Below are 17,811 nucleotides of genomic sequence, written 5' to 3' on the forward strand. Positions count from 1 at the left end.
GACCAGGCTCATAACCCAGTCTGGCCTGAAGAAGAGTAAGAAACAGTGGGAGGTGAGGGGTGAGGTAATGACTCCGATGTGGAGGGGTGAAGGGGGAGAGCTAAATGTGTCTGTGCCTAGAGCACGAAGTTTCACGACAGCATGGGGGTTGTCTTCCTTCGGTGCTTCTAGAATAGCGTCTGACACTTAGGAGACTGTCAATGCATATTTGTTGAATAGAGGGAAAAGGATTCCCACATGATCCTCTCGACAGATGCAGAAAAAAGCATTTAACAAAATCCAACTCTCATGATAAAAATGCTCCACAAACTTAGTAATAGAAGAGAAATTCCTCCGCCTCATGAAGGGCATCTCGGAAAGGCCTGCGGTGAACATCGGTACTTAGTGGTGAAACACTGAAATCCTCCCCCCCTACGCTGGGAACGAGACAAGGATGTCTGCTCTCACCACCTATACCCAGATTGTTCCCGAGATTCTAGTGAGGGCAATTAGGCAAGAAAGGGAAATGAAAGACATCCCACTTGGAAAGGAAGAAGTAACATTCTTTACAGAAGACGTGACCTTATATACAGAAAATCGTAAAGACACCATATAGACAGCTAAGCAAACCAGTAGCGTCAAAAAGTAAGTTCAGGGAAGTTGCAGGATAGACAGCAATACACAAAAATCAGTTGTATTTGTATAAACTAGCAATGAACAGGGGCGCCTGGGTGGCTTAGTCGGTTAAGCGTCCGACTTTTGCTTAGGTCATGATCTCACGGTTCGCGGGTTCGAGCCCTGCGTCGGGCTCTGTGCTGACTGCCAGCTCAGAGCCTGGAGCCTGTTTCAGTCTGTGACACCCTTTCTCTCTGACCCTCCCCTGCTCACGCTGTCTCTCAAAATAAATTTTAAAAATATATTAAAAAAAATAAATTAGCAATGAACAATACAAAAATCAAGAAAACCATTCCATTTTCAACAGTGAGATGTTCAACATTTTCAATAGTGAAATACTTAGGAATAAGTTTAACCAAAGAACTACAAGACTCGAACACTGTAAACTATAAAAACCATTGCTGAAATTAAAGGGAAAAAAACCTAAGTCAATATAAAGACATCCTGCATTCATGGGCTGGAAGACATAATATATTGTAGTTAAGGTGGCAAAATGCCCTGGGGCGCCTGGGTGGCTCAGTCCGTTCAGGGTCTGACTCTTGATTTTCGCTCAGTTCACGATCTCAAGGTTCATGGGTCGGGCTCCATCCTGACTGCATGGAGCCTGCTTGGGATTCTCTCTCACTGTCCCTCCTCTGCTTGTGCTCACTCTCTCTCAAAATAACACTTAAAAAAAAAACAAAAAAAACGCAATACTCCCCAAATTGCTACACAGATTTAATACAAACCCTTTTGGAATTCCAGTTGCCTTTTTTGTTTTTGGAAAAACGGACAAGCCAATTCTGAAACTCCTATGGAAATACAAGGAACCCAGAATAGCCACAACAATCTTGAAAAAGAAAAACAAAGTTGGAGTGCTCACCCTTCCTAAATTCAAAGCTCACTTCAAAGCCAGGGTAATCAAAGCAGTGACATTTTGGTGTAAGGATAGAAATACAGGTGGATGTGGTGCCTGGGTGGCTCAGTCGCCTGGGCTTCTGACTGCAGCTGAGGTCATGATCTCTTGGTCCGTGAGTTTGAGCCGTGCGTCAGGCTCTGTGCTGACAGCTCAGAGCCTGGAGCCTGCTTTGGATTCTGTGTCTCCCTCTCTCTCTGCCCCTCCCCTACTTGCATTCTGTCTCTATCTGTCTCTCCCAAAAATAAACATAAATAAAACATAAATAAAAAATTTTTTGATTAAAAAAAGGAATACAGGTCAATGGAACAAAAATTAAGAGTTCAGAAATAAACTTTCATATTTATCATCTACTGATTTTCAACAAGGCTGTCGGGACCATTCAATGGGGAAAAATAGTCTTTTCAATAAATGGTACTGGACCAACCAGGTACCCCCATACAAAGAAAGAACTTGGGCCCATCTCACACCATACACACACAAAAAAATTTAAAAATGGGTTAAACTCTTAAATGTAAGAACAAAGTATAAAACTATAGAACTATAAAACTCTTTGAAGAAAGCGTAGGTGAAAATCTCTGTGACCCTGGAATTGATATGACACCAAAAGCACAAGTAAAACCAAAGGAAAAAAAGAGATAAATCAGACCTCAATTATCGAATTAAGAATTGGTGTGTGTCCAAGGACAGTATCAAAATGAAAAAAGAGGGGCGCCTGGGTAGCTTGGTTGGTTGAGTGTCCAACTCTTGATTTCGGCTCAGGCCATGATCTGGAGGTTCAAAAGTTCAAGCCCTGTGCTGTTCAAGCCTGTTCGAGCCTTGTCAGTCAGTGTAGGGCCTACTTTGGGATTTTCTCTCTCTCACTCTCTTGCTGCCCCTCCCCTGCTTATGCGCACACATTCTCTGTCTCTCAAACTAAATAAATAACTTAAAAAAAAAAAAAGAAAAAGAAAAAGAAATGGGGCTCCCGGGTTGCTCAGTTGGTTAAGCCTCCGACTTTGGCTCAGGTCATGATCTCGTGGTTCGTGAGTTCGAGGCCCGTGTCTCGAGCCTGTTTTGATTCTGCGTCTCCCTCTCTCTCTCTCTGCCCTCCCTCCCTTGCTCGTGCTCTGTCTCTCTCTTTCTCAAAAATAAACATTAAAAATTTTTTTTGAAATAAGAAAATGAAAAGACAACACACAGAATGGGAGAAATTATTTGCAAATTATACATCTGAGAAGAAACTGGTTTCCAGAACATATAAAGAATTCCTTAAGTTTGAGCCCCACATTAGATGTAGAGATTCCTTAAAAATAAAATCTTTAAAAAACCCATAAGGGGCACCTGGGTGGCTCAGTCGGTTAAGCGTCTGACTTTGGCTCAAGTCATGACCTCGCTGTTCATGGGTTTGAACCTGCGTCAGGCTCTGTGCGGACAGCTCAGAACCTGGAGCCTGTTTCAGATTCTGTGTCTCCCTCTCTCTCTGCCCCTCCCCCCACTCAGGCTCTGTTTCTGTCTCTCAAAAATAAATAAACGTTAAAAAAAAAAAAGCCGTAAAAATGGGCAAAGGATCAGAATAGATATTTCTCCAAAGAAGATATGGCTGGGAAGCACGGGAAAAAATGTTTAACATCACTATTCGTTAGGGAGATGTAAATTAATCATGAGATAACCAGTTTGCACCCACTAGGAAGCCTAAACAAACAAAAAAAAAGGCAGCCAGATAATAAAAATGTTAGTGAAGACGTGGAGAAGTTGGAACACTTTCACGTCACTGCTGCGAGTGGAGAACGGCACAGCCACTATGGAAAGCAGTTTGATAGTTTCTCAAAACGCGAAACTGAGTTACCACATGGCCTAGCAATTCCATACCTGGGTATGGATCCCAAAGGATTGAAAACATGTTCACACAAACACTTGCACACCCACGTTCATAGCAGCACTTTTCACAATAGCCAAAAAGTGGAAATAATCCAGATGGACCTCAACAGGTATGGAGATAAACAAAATGTAGCTTATCCATACAGTGGAATATTATTCCGCCATAAAAAAGGAAAAAAGTACTGATTTGTGTTACAACATGGATGAGTCTTGAAAAAATCGTGCTAAGTGAAAGAACCCAGGCACAAAGGGTCACATATCGTGTAGTTCCATATTTATTTATTTATTTATTTATTTATTTATTTATTTATTTAATGTTTATTTATTTTGAGAAAGAATGAGCAGGGGAGAGGGAGAGGGAGACAGAAAATCCCAAGTAGGCTCTGCACTTGTCTGAACAGAGCCCCAATATGGGGCTTGGACTCACGAATGGTGAGATCATGACCTGAGCTGAAATCAAGACACTCAACTGACTGAGCCACCCAGGCGCCCCTGTATAATTCCATTTATGTGAAATGTTGAGAATAGGTAACTTCATAGAGACAGAATTTAGATCAGTGGTTGCCTAAAGCTAGGAGTAGTAAGAAGTGGGCAGTGACTGCCATTGGGTATCTTTAGGGGGTGACAAAAATGTCCTAGAATTAGGTACTGATGATGGCTGCACAACTGTGAGTATACTAAAAACCAGTGAACTGTATATTTCAAAGGGCAGATTTTATGCTAAGTAAATTATATGTCAATTAAAAACAAAAGGAGGGGCACCTGGTGGGCTCAGTTGGCTAAACGTCTGACTTCAGCTCAGGTCATGATCTCACAGCTTGTGGGTTCGAGCCCCGCGTCAGGCTCTGTGCTGACAGCTGCTTGGGATTCTGTGTCTCCCTTTCTCTCTGCTTCTCCCTCGCTCACGTTCTGTCTCTTTCTGACTTTCAAAAATTATTATTTTTTAATGTTTATTTTTATTTTTTGAGAGAGAAAGAGCATGAGCAGGGAAGGGGCAGAGAGAGAGGGAGACACAGCATCTAAGGCAGGCTCCAGGCTCTGAGCTATCAGCATGGAGCCCAATGCGGGGTTCGCACTCATGAACCACGAGATCATGCCCTGAGCCGAAGTTGGACATTTAACCAACTGAGCCACCCAAGCGCCCCTCTGACTTTAAAAAATTAATAAAACGTTAAAAAAATAAAAAACAAACAAAAAAACTCCAAAAGGTAAAAACTTATTTTGGTGATGATCAGACCTTAAAGTAAGGGGGATGAGCAATGTGTTAAAAATTAATATTGAAAGAGAATAGCCCAGACCATTTGTAGGAGGGATGGGGCAGGTCGCCGAGAGTCAGATTCTTGTGTCAAGGAAGACTCAAATGGGTGGAGCCAGATCGGTGCCCAGATGTGTCTGCTTCATGAGCTGTCTGCTTGCAGCTTCTAGCCCTGCGTTGCCCAATGGGCAAACCACTAACTCCCGTGGATATTGCATGCTTGAAATGTGGCTGGTCTAGGGGCACCTGGGTGGCTCAGTCCCTTAAGCATCTGACTTTGGCTCAGGTCATGATCTCGTGGTTCATGGGTTCGAGCCCCATATCGGGCTCTGTCCTCAGAGCCTGGAGCTTGCTTCAGATTCTGTGTCTCCCTCTTTCTGCCTCTCCCCTGCTCACTCTCTCTCTTTCAAAACTAAACATTAAAAAACTTTTTAAATAAAAACAAATGTGGCTAGTTTGAATTAAGATGTACTATGAAAGTACAACACACGCTCGGTTTTGATGACTGTAAGATGAAAAGAATATAAAGTACCTTAATGTCTTTATGTTCATTATATAATTAAATCATACTGTTGAAGACATATTGGGTTAAGTATATGACCAATTTTGCCAGTTTCTTTTTACTTTCTAAACCGTGACCACTAAAAAATTGAAAATTCTATTTGTGGCTCGCATTTATATTTTCATTGGACAGTGCTACTCAGTGGGCCCCTGGGGCAGCATAGGAGAGGGTGGCATTAATTCATTCACTAAATAAAATTTCCTTGAGCATCCTTGGTTGAACTAGCCTGAGGCTGATCACCGGGGCCGATGGTTAAGCTGGAGAGGGGGTATCACCTGCACTTTTTAAAAAATATTTGGGGCGCCTGAGTGGTTCAGTTGGTTAAGTGTCTGAGTTCAGCTCAGGTCGTGATCTCGCAGTCTGTAGGTCTATGGGTTTGAGCCTCACATGAGACTCTGTGCTGACAGCTCAGAGCCTGGATCCTGCTTTGGCTTGTGTCCCCCGCCCCCGCCTTCTCTCCCCAGCTTGTGCTCTATCTCAATAATAAATAAACAAAACAAGTATCAAGCAATAAACATTAAAAAATATTTATTCTTTTTTAAGTAGGCTCCACGCCCAACCTGGGGTTTGAACCCCTGACCTGGAGTTCAAGAGTCAATATTCTGCTGACTGAGGCAGCTAGGTGCCCCTGACCTGCACTTTTAATCCTAAAGGTTAGGCAGGCAGGCGTGTGTGGTATCCCTTCCCTCTTGGCTGAGAGCTTGATGCCTTCCTCACTAGATCCAGATGTGCCTGAAGGTCTGTGACTAATTAAAAAATCTGCAAGGCATGGAGATTAAAAATAGCAGAAAAGGGTGGGCATCTTGTGTATTTTGAGGAGCTTTATTATTTAAGTGGAACCCCAAGAGGCAGTACCTTCAAAAGCTTAGTCATAAAATCCAAGATATATATTTGATATGTTTTGGTCAGACCTGAGGAGGGGCTGGAGGAGAATCAAAAATTGTAATGCAAACTCCAGAAGACTGGAAACTTTATCAAATTCATTCTCCTTGGCGCCTGGACCGGTGCCGGGCACACAGTAGGCGCTTCTTAAATACCTGACTAAAGTAAGATGCACACACATTTTGTGGATTGAAGGGTGAATTTTCCAGAGGAGACGCTGCTGGCTTTTGTCAGAATCCAAGGAGACTCGTAGGCCCCCAAAGAGTTAAAAACCACTTAATACAGACAGGGACATGAAATTTATTTGAAATCAATGTCAAGAATTCGTTGTTCTTATTCTGGGGAGCGGCCAGACTTCGGCGTCTGGAATGATCTACGTGCTTAAAAATACCACTCGCCACCATTTTCTCCAGGTAATTTTCCATCCCTGCCCCCACAGTCAAGGGGGAAAAAGTAATTCTGAAATCCTACCTATTAAAAAAAAAAAAAAAAAAAGGAGAGAAACGAAGCGGTAAAACGGCGAATCTCCAGGCACACCGAGAGCCCCGAGGAAGAAAGGGACCCACGCGGGCCTCGGGCGCCGCCGGGACCCAGCCCCCCAAACTTTGCCAAGTTGCGGGCGCCGAGCGCGGCCGGAGGCGCGGGGCGCGGCCGCGGGCGGAGCCGCCCCCTGACGCCGGGCCGCGGCGCGCCGGGCCGCCCCCTCCCGGCCCGGGCCGGCCCCGCTGGCTCCGCTCAAAGTTTGCGGCCGCCCCTGCGCCCGCCCGCCCGATGTATGGGTGATATACTGCAGCGGGTGTCAGGGTGAGGGACGGCCATATTTGCCGGTGCGGCCCGAGCCGTCAACAACAAAAAGTGCGCGGGAGCTCGGCGGGCGCACGGACGGGCGCTCGGACGCCGGGCCCGCCTCGCCGCCGCCCGGCCTCGCCGCCGCCGCCGCCGCCGCCCTCGCGGGCCTGGCCCCGCGGCGCCCCGGCGCGCCCCGCCGCTCGGGGGGATGTCTTACAAACCGAACTTGGCCGCGCACATGCCCGCCGCCTCCCTCAACGCCGGTGAGTGAGTGCGCCCCGCGGGCCGCGTGCGCCGCGCCCCAAGTGCAGCCAAGTTGGGGGCCGGCGCGCCCGGCCCCGGCTCCCGGGGGCCCGCGGTGGCCGGGGGCGCCGGGTCCCGGCCCGGGGCAGCGCGGCGGCCGCCGCCATGATTCCGGCGCCCGGGCCGCCAAAGTTCGCGGGGGCGCCCCGCGCCGCGGCGGGAATCGGCTGGGCCGGGGCCGGGGGCGCGGGCGGCCGCCGCGGTCCCCCCCACGCCGGCGGCCGAGGGATCGCGGGGAGCGCGGCGGGCGAGGGCGGGGGAGGCTTTTCTCTGCTCCTTTTTCCTCCGGCTTTTGGGCGGCTCGGCGAGGGCCCCTGCCGGCGGGAGTCGGGAGCGGCCGGGCCACGCCGGGAGCGGGGCGCGGGGCGCGGGGCCCGGGCCGCCCTTGGGGAGCGGGGGCGCGGGCCCGGGTTGGGGGTCGAGGGTGGCGGGGGGGGAACCCGGGCCGCAGGGGTGCACGAGAGCAAGGCCCAAGCCATGCGTGGGCAGGGCGGGGGCGGCCCACGTGCCAGGTGCGGGCGCCCCTGAGGGCGCGGGGCCGCTGGGGTCACCGGCGGTGGGACTCGATCGTCAGAGGGCGGGGTGGGGGGGCCTCGGCCGGGCGCGCCGGAGCAGGGGTACCCGGAACGCGGCACGCCGGAGGTCCCCTCAGGCGTGCGCGGAGTGACAGAAGTTGGAGACTGGGGGCTCCGGAGTGCCTGCGGGCGGTGGGCTGAGAGCGGCGTTTCAGTGCAGACCCCGAATCTCGGAGCCCCCAAGTCTGGGCTTAGAAGGCCCCTTCTGCGGTAGCCAGGGAATGAATGGGAGGGGGCGTCCTCTCCCTTCCCGGCGCTGGACCTGGGCGATCCCAGAAACTCCTCCAGAAGTTGTCAGGAGCTTTAGGCTGTGCCTAGGGGCTTGCCCCAGGGATCAAGGGAGACACGGGGTGGGCGGGGGTGGGGGTGGGGGGAAGAAAATTGTGAGTTAGGGTGTGACCCAGGTGTGGCCTGGGTCTTTTCTCCTTTAGACACTTGGTTAGAAATAGACTTCCAGAAAAGCAGGCGCGTTGGAGGGGGGAGGGGGCAGAGGCCCTGTGGGGGAGGGGATTGGCCTTGCTGGTCAGAAATGCCACGTTGGCAGTTGGCCGCAAGTTTTGGGCCTTGTCTCCAAAGGATGAGTCCATAAGTCCAAAAATCTGAAGAGGGACCCCGAAAATCAAGTATATGTATTTTAAGGTACGGGACAACGATTGGGGGGTTGGAAGGGGTTAAGATGCAGGGTGCGGTGGGGGGCATAGTTGAATTGGTTAACTTTGGTTACTGAGTCCCAAGAGCAAACAAGCCACTATTTTCTCAAATGTTCTCAGCACCTTTGGGGTCTGCAGACCTTACAAAGACAGGCGTTGGGGCCCAGGTGGGATCTCTGCCTGACTCCCGCGCCCGTCTCCGGGGTGGGCGGGTGGAAGGTCTTGCTGCCCACCTGGACCCCGGAAACCTCAGGCCTGCCCTAGTGTAGTTGAGGCAGGTGCCTTAAACTGGGACCGTTGGGGATTGGGGTCAAGTGCCAGGGGCACCCACTCAGGACCCCTGACGCCCTGTTCTGGGCTGGCTGGCACTGTGCACAGGTTTTCTTCTATGGAGAATTCCAGGAGGACCGCTGAAGCCCCCAGCTAATCTGGTGTTTCGGTGGCGGGCTGTGCCCTTCCCCGTGGACCCTTTAGAAAGCCCCAGTCTGTCCCTGCCATTTGCATCCAAGATGGACTCTTCGCTGCCGCTCCTCCGGCTTCCTTGTCATCATCCCTCACGCCCTCCAGCCCTGCCTCCGCGCGGGTTGCCAAGCCGCGGCCTGGCCGGCGGTGGCGGAGTTAGACAAAGCCCCCGCCTCCCCGCCGGAGAGCACATCCCCCCTCCCCAGGCGCCCCAAGTGGCGGGAAGGCCGCCAGCTCCCCAGGCCCAGGCTGCTCTTTGTCTGGCGTGGGGGCGGGGAGCTGCGCCTGGCCCCAGGAGCTGCTGGCCTCTGCCAATCCCTCCCTCGGCTCCGGGCCCTCCCTGGTCCCCGCACACTGCGCGCATTGTCTGTGATGCTCAGAGACAGCCGTGCTCACGCCCAGTCTGGTTTTCTCCCTGGCCTCCTGCAGCCCGATGCACCGGCTCCGTGTGTCCGCAGGAGTCGAACTCAGGGCCCTTCTGCCAACTCTCTCCAGGGCCACAGAGGCTCCCCCCCCGCCCCCACCTTCAACACCGAGTAAGGGATTGGCACTGGCACAGAATCGGGGTCATGTACTGCGTCACCTGGCGATGGGAGAGGCAAGCCCAGAGCTGTTGTCTGACCCTCCCCCCAGCCCGAACTGGGCAGTTTCTCCTCCCTCTCCCTCAGCCCCCCCCCCCCCGACCGAACCCTAGCCCCGTGGAAGAGTGGGACCTAGAGCGTTTAGACATTCTGTTGGGAACCATTCCCTTAGACAGATGGAGAAACTGAGACCCAGAGAGGCAAGGCCCTAGTCCAAGGTCACACGGCCAGCAGTGGCACAGCCAGACCGGCTCCTGGCCCAGGCCTTCGTCACTAGGAGAGAGGATGGGCCGCAGAGGCGAGAAACAGGGACACGAACGACAAGAGGTGAGGGCGAAGGGTAGTGCAGGGAACGCACCCCCGAGTCCCATTACCTCCTGCCAGAGAACTGGAATCTTCTAGACACTTGAGGTGCTCTGTGGTGATCTGTCCCCTGTGGCCTGGACATTTAGCATCCTGGCCTCGGAGAGAGGCCAATGTCTTGTAGCGTCAGGACTGGGACCCGGGCCTGGGGCTGCAAATGCCACTCACTGCCCGCATCAGAGGGTTCAGGAAGTTGGGGTTTGGCTGATGGGGCGAGGGGTGCTTGGGGTGCATCCACCCTGCCCTGTTCCTGTGCTCGGGCTGCCGCACGTGCGCGGTTGCCTTGGATGGAGGTCACGGATGTGCTAGTAGTGCGCCCCTGTCCTGAGCGGCACGCGCCCGTGGCCAGGTGTTTTATCATCCCCACTTTAGAGGCATGGCCACTGAGGCTAGGAGTGGCCCAGTGATGTGCCTACCGAGCAGCTTAGAGGTGGCAGAACCTTTGTTTCTTGACTGGGCATCCCACATTTGAGCCTAAACCTGGGTCCTGGGGCGTGGGGGTGGGTGGGTGGGTGAGATCCAGGGCAGGCCTGAGAGCGAGGAAGGCATTTTGGATACAGAGCTGTCCCCAGCTCCTGGAGGGAGGGACAGGTGTCAGGGGGCCAGCCTCCTCTGTGCCATGTGGCTCAGGGGACCGCCTCCCCTCTCTGGACTGTTTGTCTCTCTACAGAGAGGGGCTCCAGGCCCCCCCTCGGGCCCCTTCCACTCCATCCGCCTGAGCCCCTGAGCCTCCTTCCTCCCCTTCCCTCCCCTGCTCACACCAGATGAGCAGCTGGTCGGTTTGGCCAGCCTGGCACCAGCTGTCCATCCCCGGGGCCAAGTCTGCGTAGTCCGCCGTGTGCGCGAGACCGTTCGGCTCTGGGGGCGGCAGGCAGAGGGGGAGCTGCTCCTCGACTGGGCGTGGAGGCAGGCGGCGGCCGCCGAGGAGGGCTAGGTAAATTCTCCATGGTTACCGCTGCTTGTAATTCTGCAGGACATCCTCTACCCGCTAATGGCCACTTGGACGCCATTATGGGTCTGCATGCTTCCAGCTACTGAGCTGGAGCCGGAAACTCCCTGCTGATGACTCCCCAGCCCCCATCCAGGAGTCTCCATTCTTAGCTGGGTCCTGTCCCCACGTGGTCCCTCACGGCCAAGGGACGGTGTCTTCGAGTGTTGCAGTCCACAAACGGGGCCTTCTCCCTCCCCTCTTTGGATGTGAGCCATCCGGGCATCGAGTCAGACCGTCAGGAGTCCTGTCCCCTCTCTGGGGAGGGGGCCCTGGGGGCTCAGGGAGATGGAGAGGCTTCTGGGGACACAGGGAAGCTGTGATACCCTCTGGATCCCGGACTTGGTGTCCAGTGAACCCATCTCCAGCCAGGGTTGTGTCTCATCCTCCAGACCCTCTGTCTGCCTTCCTTACCGTGTGGCCAGCAGAGATTTGGGCACACGACAGGTTTTAGCCTGATGCAGACCAGCCGTAGGAGCCGGTGGCCTCTTGTGGCAGTGATGGGGCTCTAGGTCATGAACCTCTGGGGAGCGGGACCCAGGGAAAAGGGACTAGCAAGGATTAGGCTGAGAGCGGCAGCGGGTTTCATCTGCGCTACCCATCCTGACTGCATGGATGGGAAGTTGTGTGGCTGATGAGTGGCGTCCTCTCCGGTGGTGGCTACGAGGAGCAGTGAGCTGCAGCCTACGATTCATCTGGGCTGCGTCGGCCATCACCAAACTAGAGGACGGGAGCAGGGTGTCTGTTGTATCCTACGAAGACAAAAGACCACTGTTGATGGCATGGGTCTTGGGCAGGGGGACTGTTGCAAGACCCAGAGTCTTTGCTTTGGGCACAACTACACGATTCCTGACTCTTCTCTCCTCCCCCATAGCTGGGAGCGTGCACCCGCCCTCCACCAGTATGGCCACATCCTCACAGTACCGCCAGCTGCTCAGTGACTACGGGCCACCATCTTTAGGCTACACCCAGGTAGGCAGTGGGGGGCTGCCTGGCACGGGGGGGTGGGGGCGGCTCTGGGGCTGGCCTGGCCACTGAGGGGCCGCGCTTCCCACCGTCCAGGGCGGGGAGCCAGTGGGACAGATGAAGGAGTAAAAACGGTGTAACGGAGCAGCCGTCTGAGCTTTCTGGCTTGGTGTTGTGTTCAAGTCTCGAGGCCTCAGAGCGGGGGGTGGTTTGTGGGGGCACCGACAGATGGGGGGTGGCAGCGGGGTCATGGGGGCACCGAGAGATGGGGGTGGGAGAACCCAAGGAAAGGCTAGAAGCCTGCTGTTTCGTTGGTGCCACCGCCCGTGTGTGTCCCTGGCTGGGGTCTCTGATCCCTGGTCTTGGGGAAGTGAGGCCTGACCTAGGTTCTCCTCTGGACAGAGGAGAGGGGACCCTTGCCTACTTCCTCCCCACAAGGTCATGGCCCCAGCAAAGATAGAGGACGGCCCGTATCCTCCTGGAGCCCAGATGCACTTCATCGGGGGCTGGTGGCTCTTCAGCCAGGCTGCTTGGGTTTCCACCTGATTCTGCCACTTATGAGACTGGCCCCTGCTTGGCGACCTCGCAGAGATCCCGTTCCTCACCACTGAGCGGGTCGACGCTGGCACTGGCCTCACTGCCTGTCCCTCGTGGAGGGACCTGGCCAGGCCGTGGCCGTGGTAGGGTTCTCTGCCGCCATGGGAACGTGGCTGCGTTCTGAGGTCGCCGTGGAGGCTGCCCCTGGGATGGGGTGGTGGCCGGCCATGCTGTCCCAGGGGCAGAAGTGGGTGTGGGCGCGGGAGCGCAACTGCCTGAAGAATCCGCGGCGGCGCGGAGGGCGCTGAAGAGCTGGGCAAGGACAGGCGGGGGCCCTGGAGGCCGGGAGGCAGAGGCAGCGGAGGAGGAGGGAGGAGCAGGCGGGGCCACGCTGGGGTCCGCGGGGACCCCCGCCGCGCTCATCGCGGTGCTTGCTTGGGTGGAGGGTGGGATCTTGAGACAAAGGGGTTTAGTGGGGTGGGCCCTGCCGGGTGGGGAATTGGAAACCATTCTGGATTCTCTCCAGATGGGCTTTGGCAGTTATTTGTAGTCCTCCTGACCTGAGGGGTGGCCCCTGCCTCGTGCACCTGCTCTGGGCGGCCCTTCGCCCCCCCCCCCCCGCCCCGCCCCGGGATGTTCTGGCACGTTCACCTGGGTCCTTGGAAACTCCCGGTGTTACCCTTTCTTGCCCAGAAAACCAGTCCTCGTTTTTCCTCGTTTGCGATGATAAAAGCTCCGTGGGCCGCAGAGCGTAAGGGATGGCAGACAGGCCCCGCAGCCCGCACCCTCCGGGCCGGCCTCTCCCTGCCCTGCCCTCGCTGCTGCGGCTGGCTCGTGGTAGGGCCCTGACCGTGGCCTTGGGGTCAGGTTAGGGTTCGGTCCATCTAAACTCTTCCTTCTCATTCTAGGGAACTGGGAACAGCCAGGTACCCCAAAGCAAATACGCCGAGCTGCTGGCCATCATCGAGGAGCTGGGGAAGGAGATCAGACCCACCTATGCGGGGAGCAAGAGCGCCATGGAGAGACTAAAACGAGGTGAGTCGTGGGCCCCGGACTCCCCAGACGCGCGCCGCCCCCCTGCTGGGTGCTAACTGCTGGGAAGGATTTTCTGGGAGGAGAGTCCCCCACACCCCAGGGGCTCCCTGGGCTCCCATGTGGCATGTCGGCAGCAGGCAGGGACAGCGGGGGCAGGCATGTGGGATGGAGACCGTCCCTGGGATCTGACGGGAAGGCCTTGCGCGCCTCCAGAGGGTCCACGTGCTTTAAACAAGGCGTCTGTGCGGCGCAGATCCTGCAGCGTTGTCTCCCGTTGGCCGGCACTGGTCCCGGGGAGCCGCAGGGGCCCAGACACACGAGGCTCCCTCCCCCGGGTGAGCCGGTGGCCAGGAGTCCTGCGGTCCTGGCTCTGTCTTGCCCTTTGCTGTGAGATCTGTGGAGCAGAGCCTGAGGGGGCGCGTGGGGCTGGCCCAGCCTGGGCAGGGAAAGCAAGAACACTGCGAAATTCTGTGATTGGAGGGGGAGGGTGGGCGGGAGCATGATGCCACAGAAGACAAGGGACTTCCATGAAGATGTGGCTGTCCGGCTGAGGACAGGAGCAGGTGAGGTAGGCTGCCCCCTCACTACGTGAGTCGGGTGGGGAGGGAAGAGGGTTTCTGGTGTAGAAGGTGGCAGTTCAGAGCAGCAGTGGCCTAGGTGCCAGTTTAATTTCAGAAGGGATCTGGGGTTTCTGAAGAAGGTTGGAGAGGCAAATTCAGAGAGAAACGAGAGGAACGTTCTGTGGTTATAAACGTGGGGCATCAAGAGGGGCTGCTGTGACCTTCGCCGCTCTTGACGAAGCCTTTGTGGGGATACCAGCTGACTGGCTGGTTGAAGGGCACAGGTGTGCGGGAGGGGAGCTGGCAGTTAGAGGCTGGGCCTGGAGAGGACTTGGGAAGCGGTGGGACTGACCCTGACCTAACCTGGGGGTGAGGTGGGCATCGCTCTGCGTCGGGGCTGCCGTTTGGAGTCCGGAGAAGCAAGACAGTCCTGGCACCTGATGTGCTGGTTCCCTGGGTGGAAATCTCTGGAGAGATACTGGACCCCAGAGTCGAGCAGGCAGTCTGCAGTCACCCAAAAAACCAGTGGTTCAAGTCAGCATACAGATAAGCCCGGGGACCCCTCCAGGGCATGTGTTGCGTGAGTAGCTGGTCCCATGGTCATGATCACCGATAAGCCAAGGACAAGCTAGCCAAGTTTATGCCATAACGAGGCGAAGAAGGGTCATAAAAGGCGCCCGGGAGTCAGGCGCACGGAGCTCGATCGGCACACTGTAGCCAGTAGGCCAAGAATGGTTTTTAGTTTGTAAGGTTAAAAACTGATTTCGTGACATGTAAAATTACTGGAAATTCACATTTCAGTGTCCATGAGTAAAGGTTTATTGGAAGATGTCCATACCCATTGCTTTTATAATGGCTGCTTCCTCTGTCGATATGGTGGCAGAGTTGAGTAGTTGTGATAGGCACCGTGTGGCCCACAGAGCTGGAGATATTTACTGTCTGGCCCTTTCCAGAAAAGGTCCTCTAAAGCTCAGAGATAAGAGTTGTGACATGTGGGACGCCTACGTGACTTGGGGGATGTCATTCACAGTGCCCTCCGGCAGTCATCTCTCAGGAGGAATAGATTCTTGGTGTCTATTAAAATGAGATCAGTATCTCAACGGAGTTCAGTAAAGGCCAAAACAAAAAAACTCCACCAACCAAACCGTAACCATCACTGCAGAGAGAAAGATGCACGGGGCGTATGTTGCAGGGCAGAAGGTGCCCGAGGCACGCCAGTGGGCGGACGTCACTGTGGACCACGGTCAAACATAAGTGAGCAGTCTTGCATCCTAACTGTGCAGGCTGGACATTGGACAAGCCCTTTCTAGAGTTTAGAATCTGAAGAAGCCAGAGGAAAATAATGGTCTGAAGTCATGGAATCTCCAAAGTGGGTCAGGCTTAATGAAAGCGGGAGACACGTTTACTCGAGTCATCTGATGGCATGACGTGACGAGAGCTTGCTGGCTGGCCGCTTGTGTGCGGGGAGGGGTTGTCAGGGAGCCAGGGAGAGGAGTCCTGGCCAGGAGCGAAGGCCTCCGAGGAGGGGACAGGATGCTGGTGGCTTTCCGAACCACTGGAATCCTGGGGTGGCTTGGATACCGTCCCCAGGTCCCTTCCAGGGTGAGGGTTTTTCAGCTGGGTTGTCAAGGGCCCTCTCTTTCTGGAAGGGCCCTGCCGCATGATTCTCAGCCTCTGCTTCTCTCCCAGGCATCATTCACGCCAGAGGACTGGTTCGGGAGTGCTTGGCGGAAACGGAACGGAACGCCAGATCCTAGCTGCCTGTTAGTGCGAAAGGTTTCCATCTTCCAAGAAGAGAAGTTCTAGCTCAGCTCCCACGTTCACAAGAAACTCTTTGTTTTCAATATGGTAACAGTTTGGTTTTTCCTTCCCGTGTCCCTTCCATGGTTCATGAGGCTCTAAGATTGAGAAATATTTTGCAGTTGATTAGGATTTACATTTTAAATAGTTAGGAATTACCCAAGGTTTTTTTTTCTTTTCTTACTTTTTTTTAAGCATTGATTTAGAAGATGCACGGAAAAGACACCTATCTCACAGCAAAGATACCAGTGTCTCCGTTTTATTCTCCATTTTGAATACCGTTATGTTACCCAGATTGTTCTTCGTTCCTTTTCATAAGCTAATAGAACAACTCCAGGGTTTGTTTCTAGTGCATACGTTTGCCACATGGTGTGGATTCCGCTTAATGTAACTTCTTTTGTGCTTAAGCATTTGCCTGCATGACTATTAGTGCTTTGAGGTCAAACTTAAAAATGCACAAGTTATAAATACAGAAGAAAGAGCAACCTACCAAACCTAACGAGAACCCCCAAAAATATTCCTACTAAGACTGTGTGTGGATTTCAGTTCTGCCTTTCCTGTAAGTTGATCCAAACATCTGGAAGAAAATGATTAAACCTGTTTGCATCTTTGTATGTATTTATTACTTGATGTAATAAAGCTTATTTTCATTAACAATTTGTATGAAGGTGTGGGTTCCTTGAATTCTGACGTGGGATCTTAAAAAAACATCTCCTCAATGGGAGTGGGAGATACCTGTCACAGAGTGTTTTCCCAGCTGGCCCAGAAACATTTTGTGTGACAATGCTGTTAACACCACGTGTGGAGGAAGGGATGTGTTTGCTTAAGTCAGAAGGTAGGGTCAAGTGCAGTAGTGTTCCAGCGCGTCTTAACTGCCTCCGACTTAAGTGTGCGCCGGGATGAATGCATTAGCGGAAGCAGTGTTACTGACTTTGCCCGCTGCCTCGCCCATGATGAGGCCATTCTCCATCTTGAGGTGCTTATCCTATGAACATTTCCGGGGTGCTAAAGGAATATTTTTCAGGGGTGCCTGGGTTGCTCAGTCGGTTGAGTGTCTGACTTCAGCTCAGCTCACGATCTTGCGTTTGTGACTTTGAACGCGTCCCCACCCCCCATGTCGGGCTCTGTGCTGACAGCTCGGAGGGTGGAGCCTGCTTCGGATTCTTGTGTCTTTCCATCTGCCCCTCCCCTGCTCGCGCCCTCTGTCTTAAAAAAATAAGGCCTTAAAAAAAAAAGGAATCTGGTTTTCATGTAATGCAGCCGCCAAACTCGAGCTGGCCTGTGCTCGCCGAAGGATGGGCTGCTCCTTGGCGGGAAAACTGGGTTGCGCCAGATGTGTTGAAAATCTGGTGGCCTCCAGCAGTGCCTTCCGAAGGGATTTGCGGTAATTTGACCACATCCCTTAGGCACTGATCCCGTGTAACGTGGATTCACTGTAGTGAGGGGGAGACAGAGACAAATGAGGGGCAGTTCTGCAGACGAAAGTCAAGGTCCCAGCCGTGTCTGATCTAATGGCTGCTAAGATTGTGTTCTAGGGAGCGGGCTTGTCTGCCTCTTTCGTGCACGTGACTGCAAGTCCCAGAAGGTGCAAGAGAGGAGACAGATTGAAACCTCTGTCCCTCCTGTCTGCAGCTCCCAAATTTCACTTCAAGTTACTGGCTTGTCATGTGCCATTCCAGGTACTTGGCTGCCTTCTGAATGGAGGTCTAGACGGGGAAGGGTCCTGGAAGCGGCTTAAACTTCCAAACCAGGTCACTGGAGGTGAGAAGAGCCTTACCTGGCTGCCCTGAAGGTAAACTGAGTTGGATCCATGCCCTGGGTGTTCCGTCTGTGCCTGTGGGAGGGGCTGGTTTTGACTGCGGACTATGTCTGACATAGGCCTGCTCACCTCATGGTTTTTTCCCCTACTTGTTTTATGGGTGAACTCCAGATGTGTTCTGACAAGCCAAGCTATTACCCTAAAACCCCCAAACAGTTGTAGGGTCAGGTCCAGCCTGAGTGATCGGTGTTGCACAAATTTGCAAATTAGGATCTGGACCTCCAGCTTGTAAATCTACATATAAACCAACATATAGGAAATGTTGGGTGTATTTT

General features: G+C 53.7%; 1 protein-coding gene across 1 annotated transcript; it reads left to right on the forward strand.

Annotated features, from left to right (window-relative positions):
- Window positions 1-6,829: 6,829 nt before the first annotated feature.
- Window positions 6,830-16,378, forward strand: CDK2AP1 (cyclin dependent kinase 2 associated protein 1). The gene is made up of 4 exons (XM_039218717.1): window positions 6,830-7,160; window positions 11,694-11,791; window positions 13,231-13,357; window positions 15,607-16,378. Exons 1-4 carry the CDS (start codon window positions 7,106-7,108, stop codon window positions 15,672-15,674), a joined length of 348 nt encoding a protein of 115 aa, XP_039074648.1. The 5' UTR covers window positions 6,830-7,105; the 3' UTR covers window positions 15,675-16,378.
- The last annotated feature ends 1,433 nt before the right edge of the window (window positions 16,379-17,811 follow it).

The sequence above is a fragment of the Hyaena hyaena genome, unplaced genomic scaffold (genome assembly GCF_003009895.1).
Source record: "Hyaena hyaena isolate Hyena2069 unplaced genomic scaffold, ASM300989v1 scaffold_0, whole genome shotgun sequence".
In the NCBI taxonomy this organism is placed as follows: Eukaryota; Metazoa; Chordata; class Mammalia; order Carnivora; family Hyaenidae; genus Hyaena; species Hyaena hyaena.

Coding starts and splice junctions, on each gene's coding strand:
- CDK2AP1 (XM_039218717.1), top strand. CDS start 7,106: ATGTCTTACAAACCGAACTTGGCCGCGCACATGCCCGCCGCCTCCCTC. Junction 7,161..11,693: donor CGCCGCCTCCCTCAACGCCG/GTGAGTGAGTGC, acceptor CCTCCCCCATAG/CTGGGAGCGTGCACCCGCCC. Junction 13,358..15,606: donor CATGGAGAGACTAAAACGAG/GTGAGTCGTGGG, acceptor CTTCTCTCCCAG/GCATCATTCACGCCAGAGGA.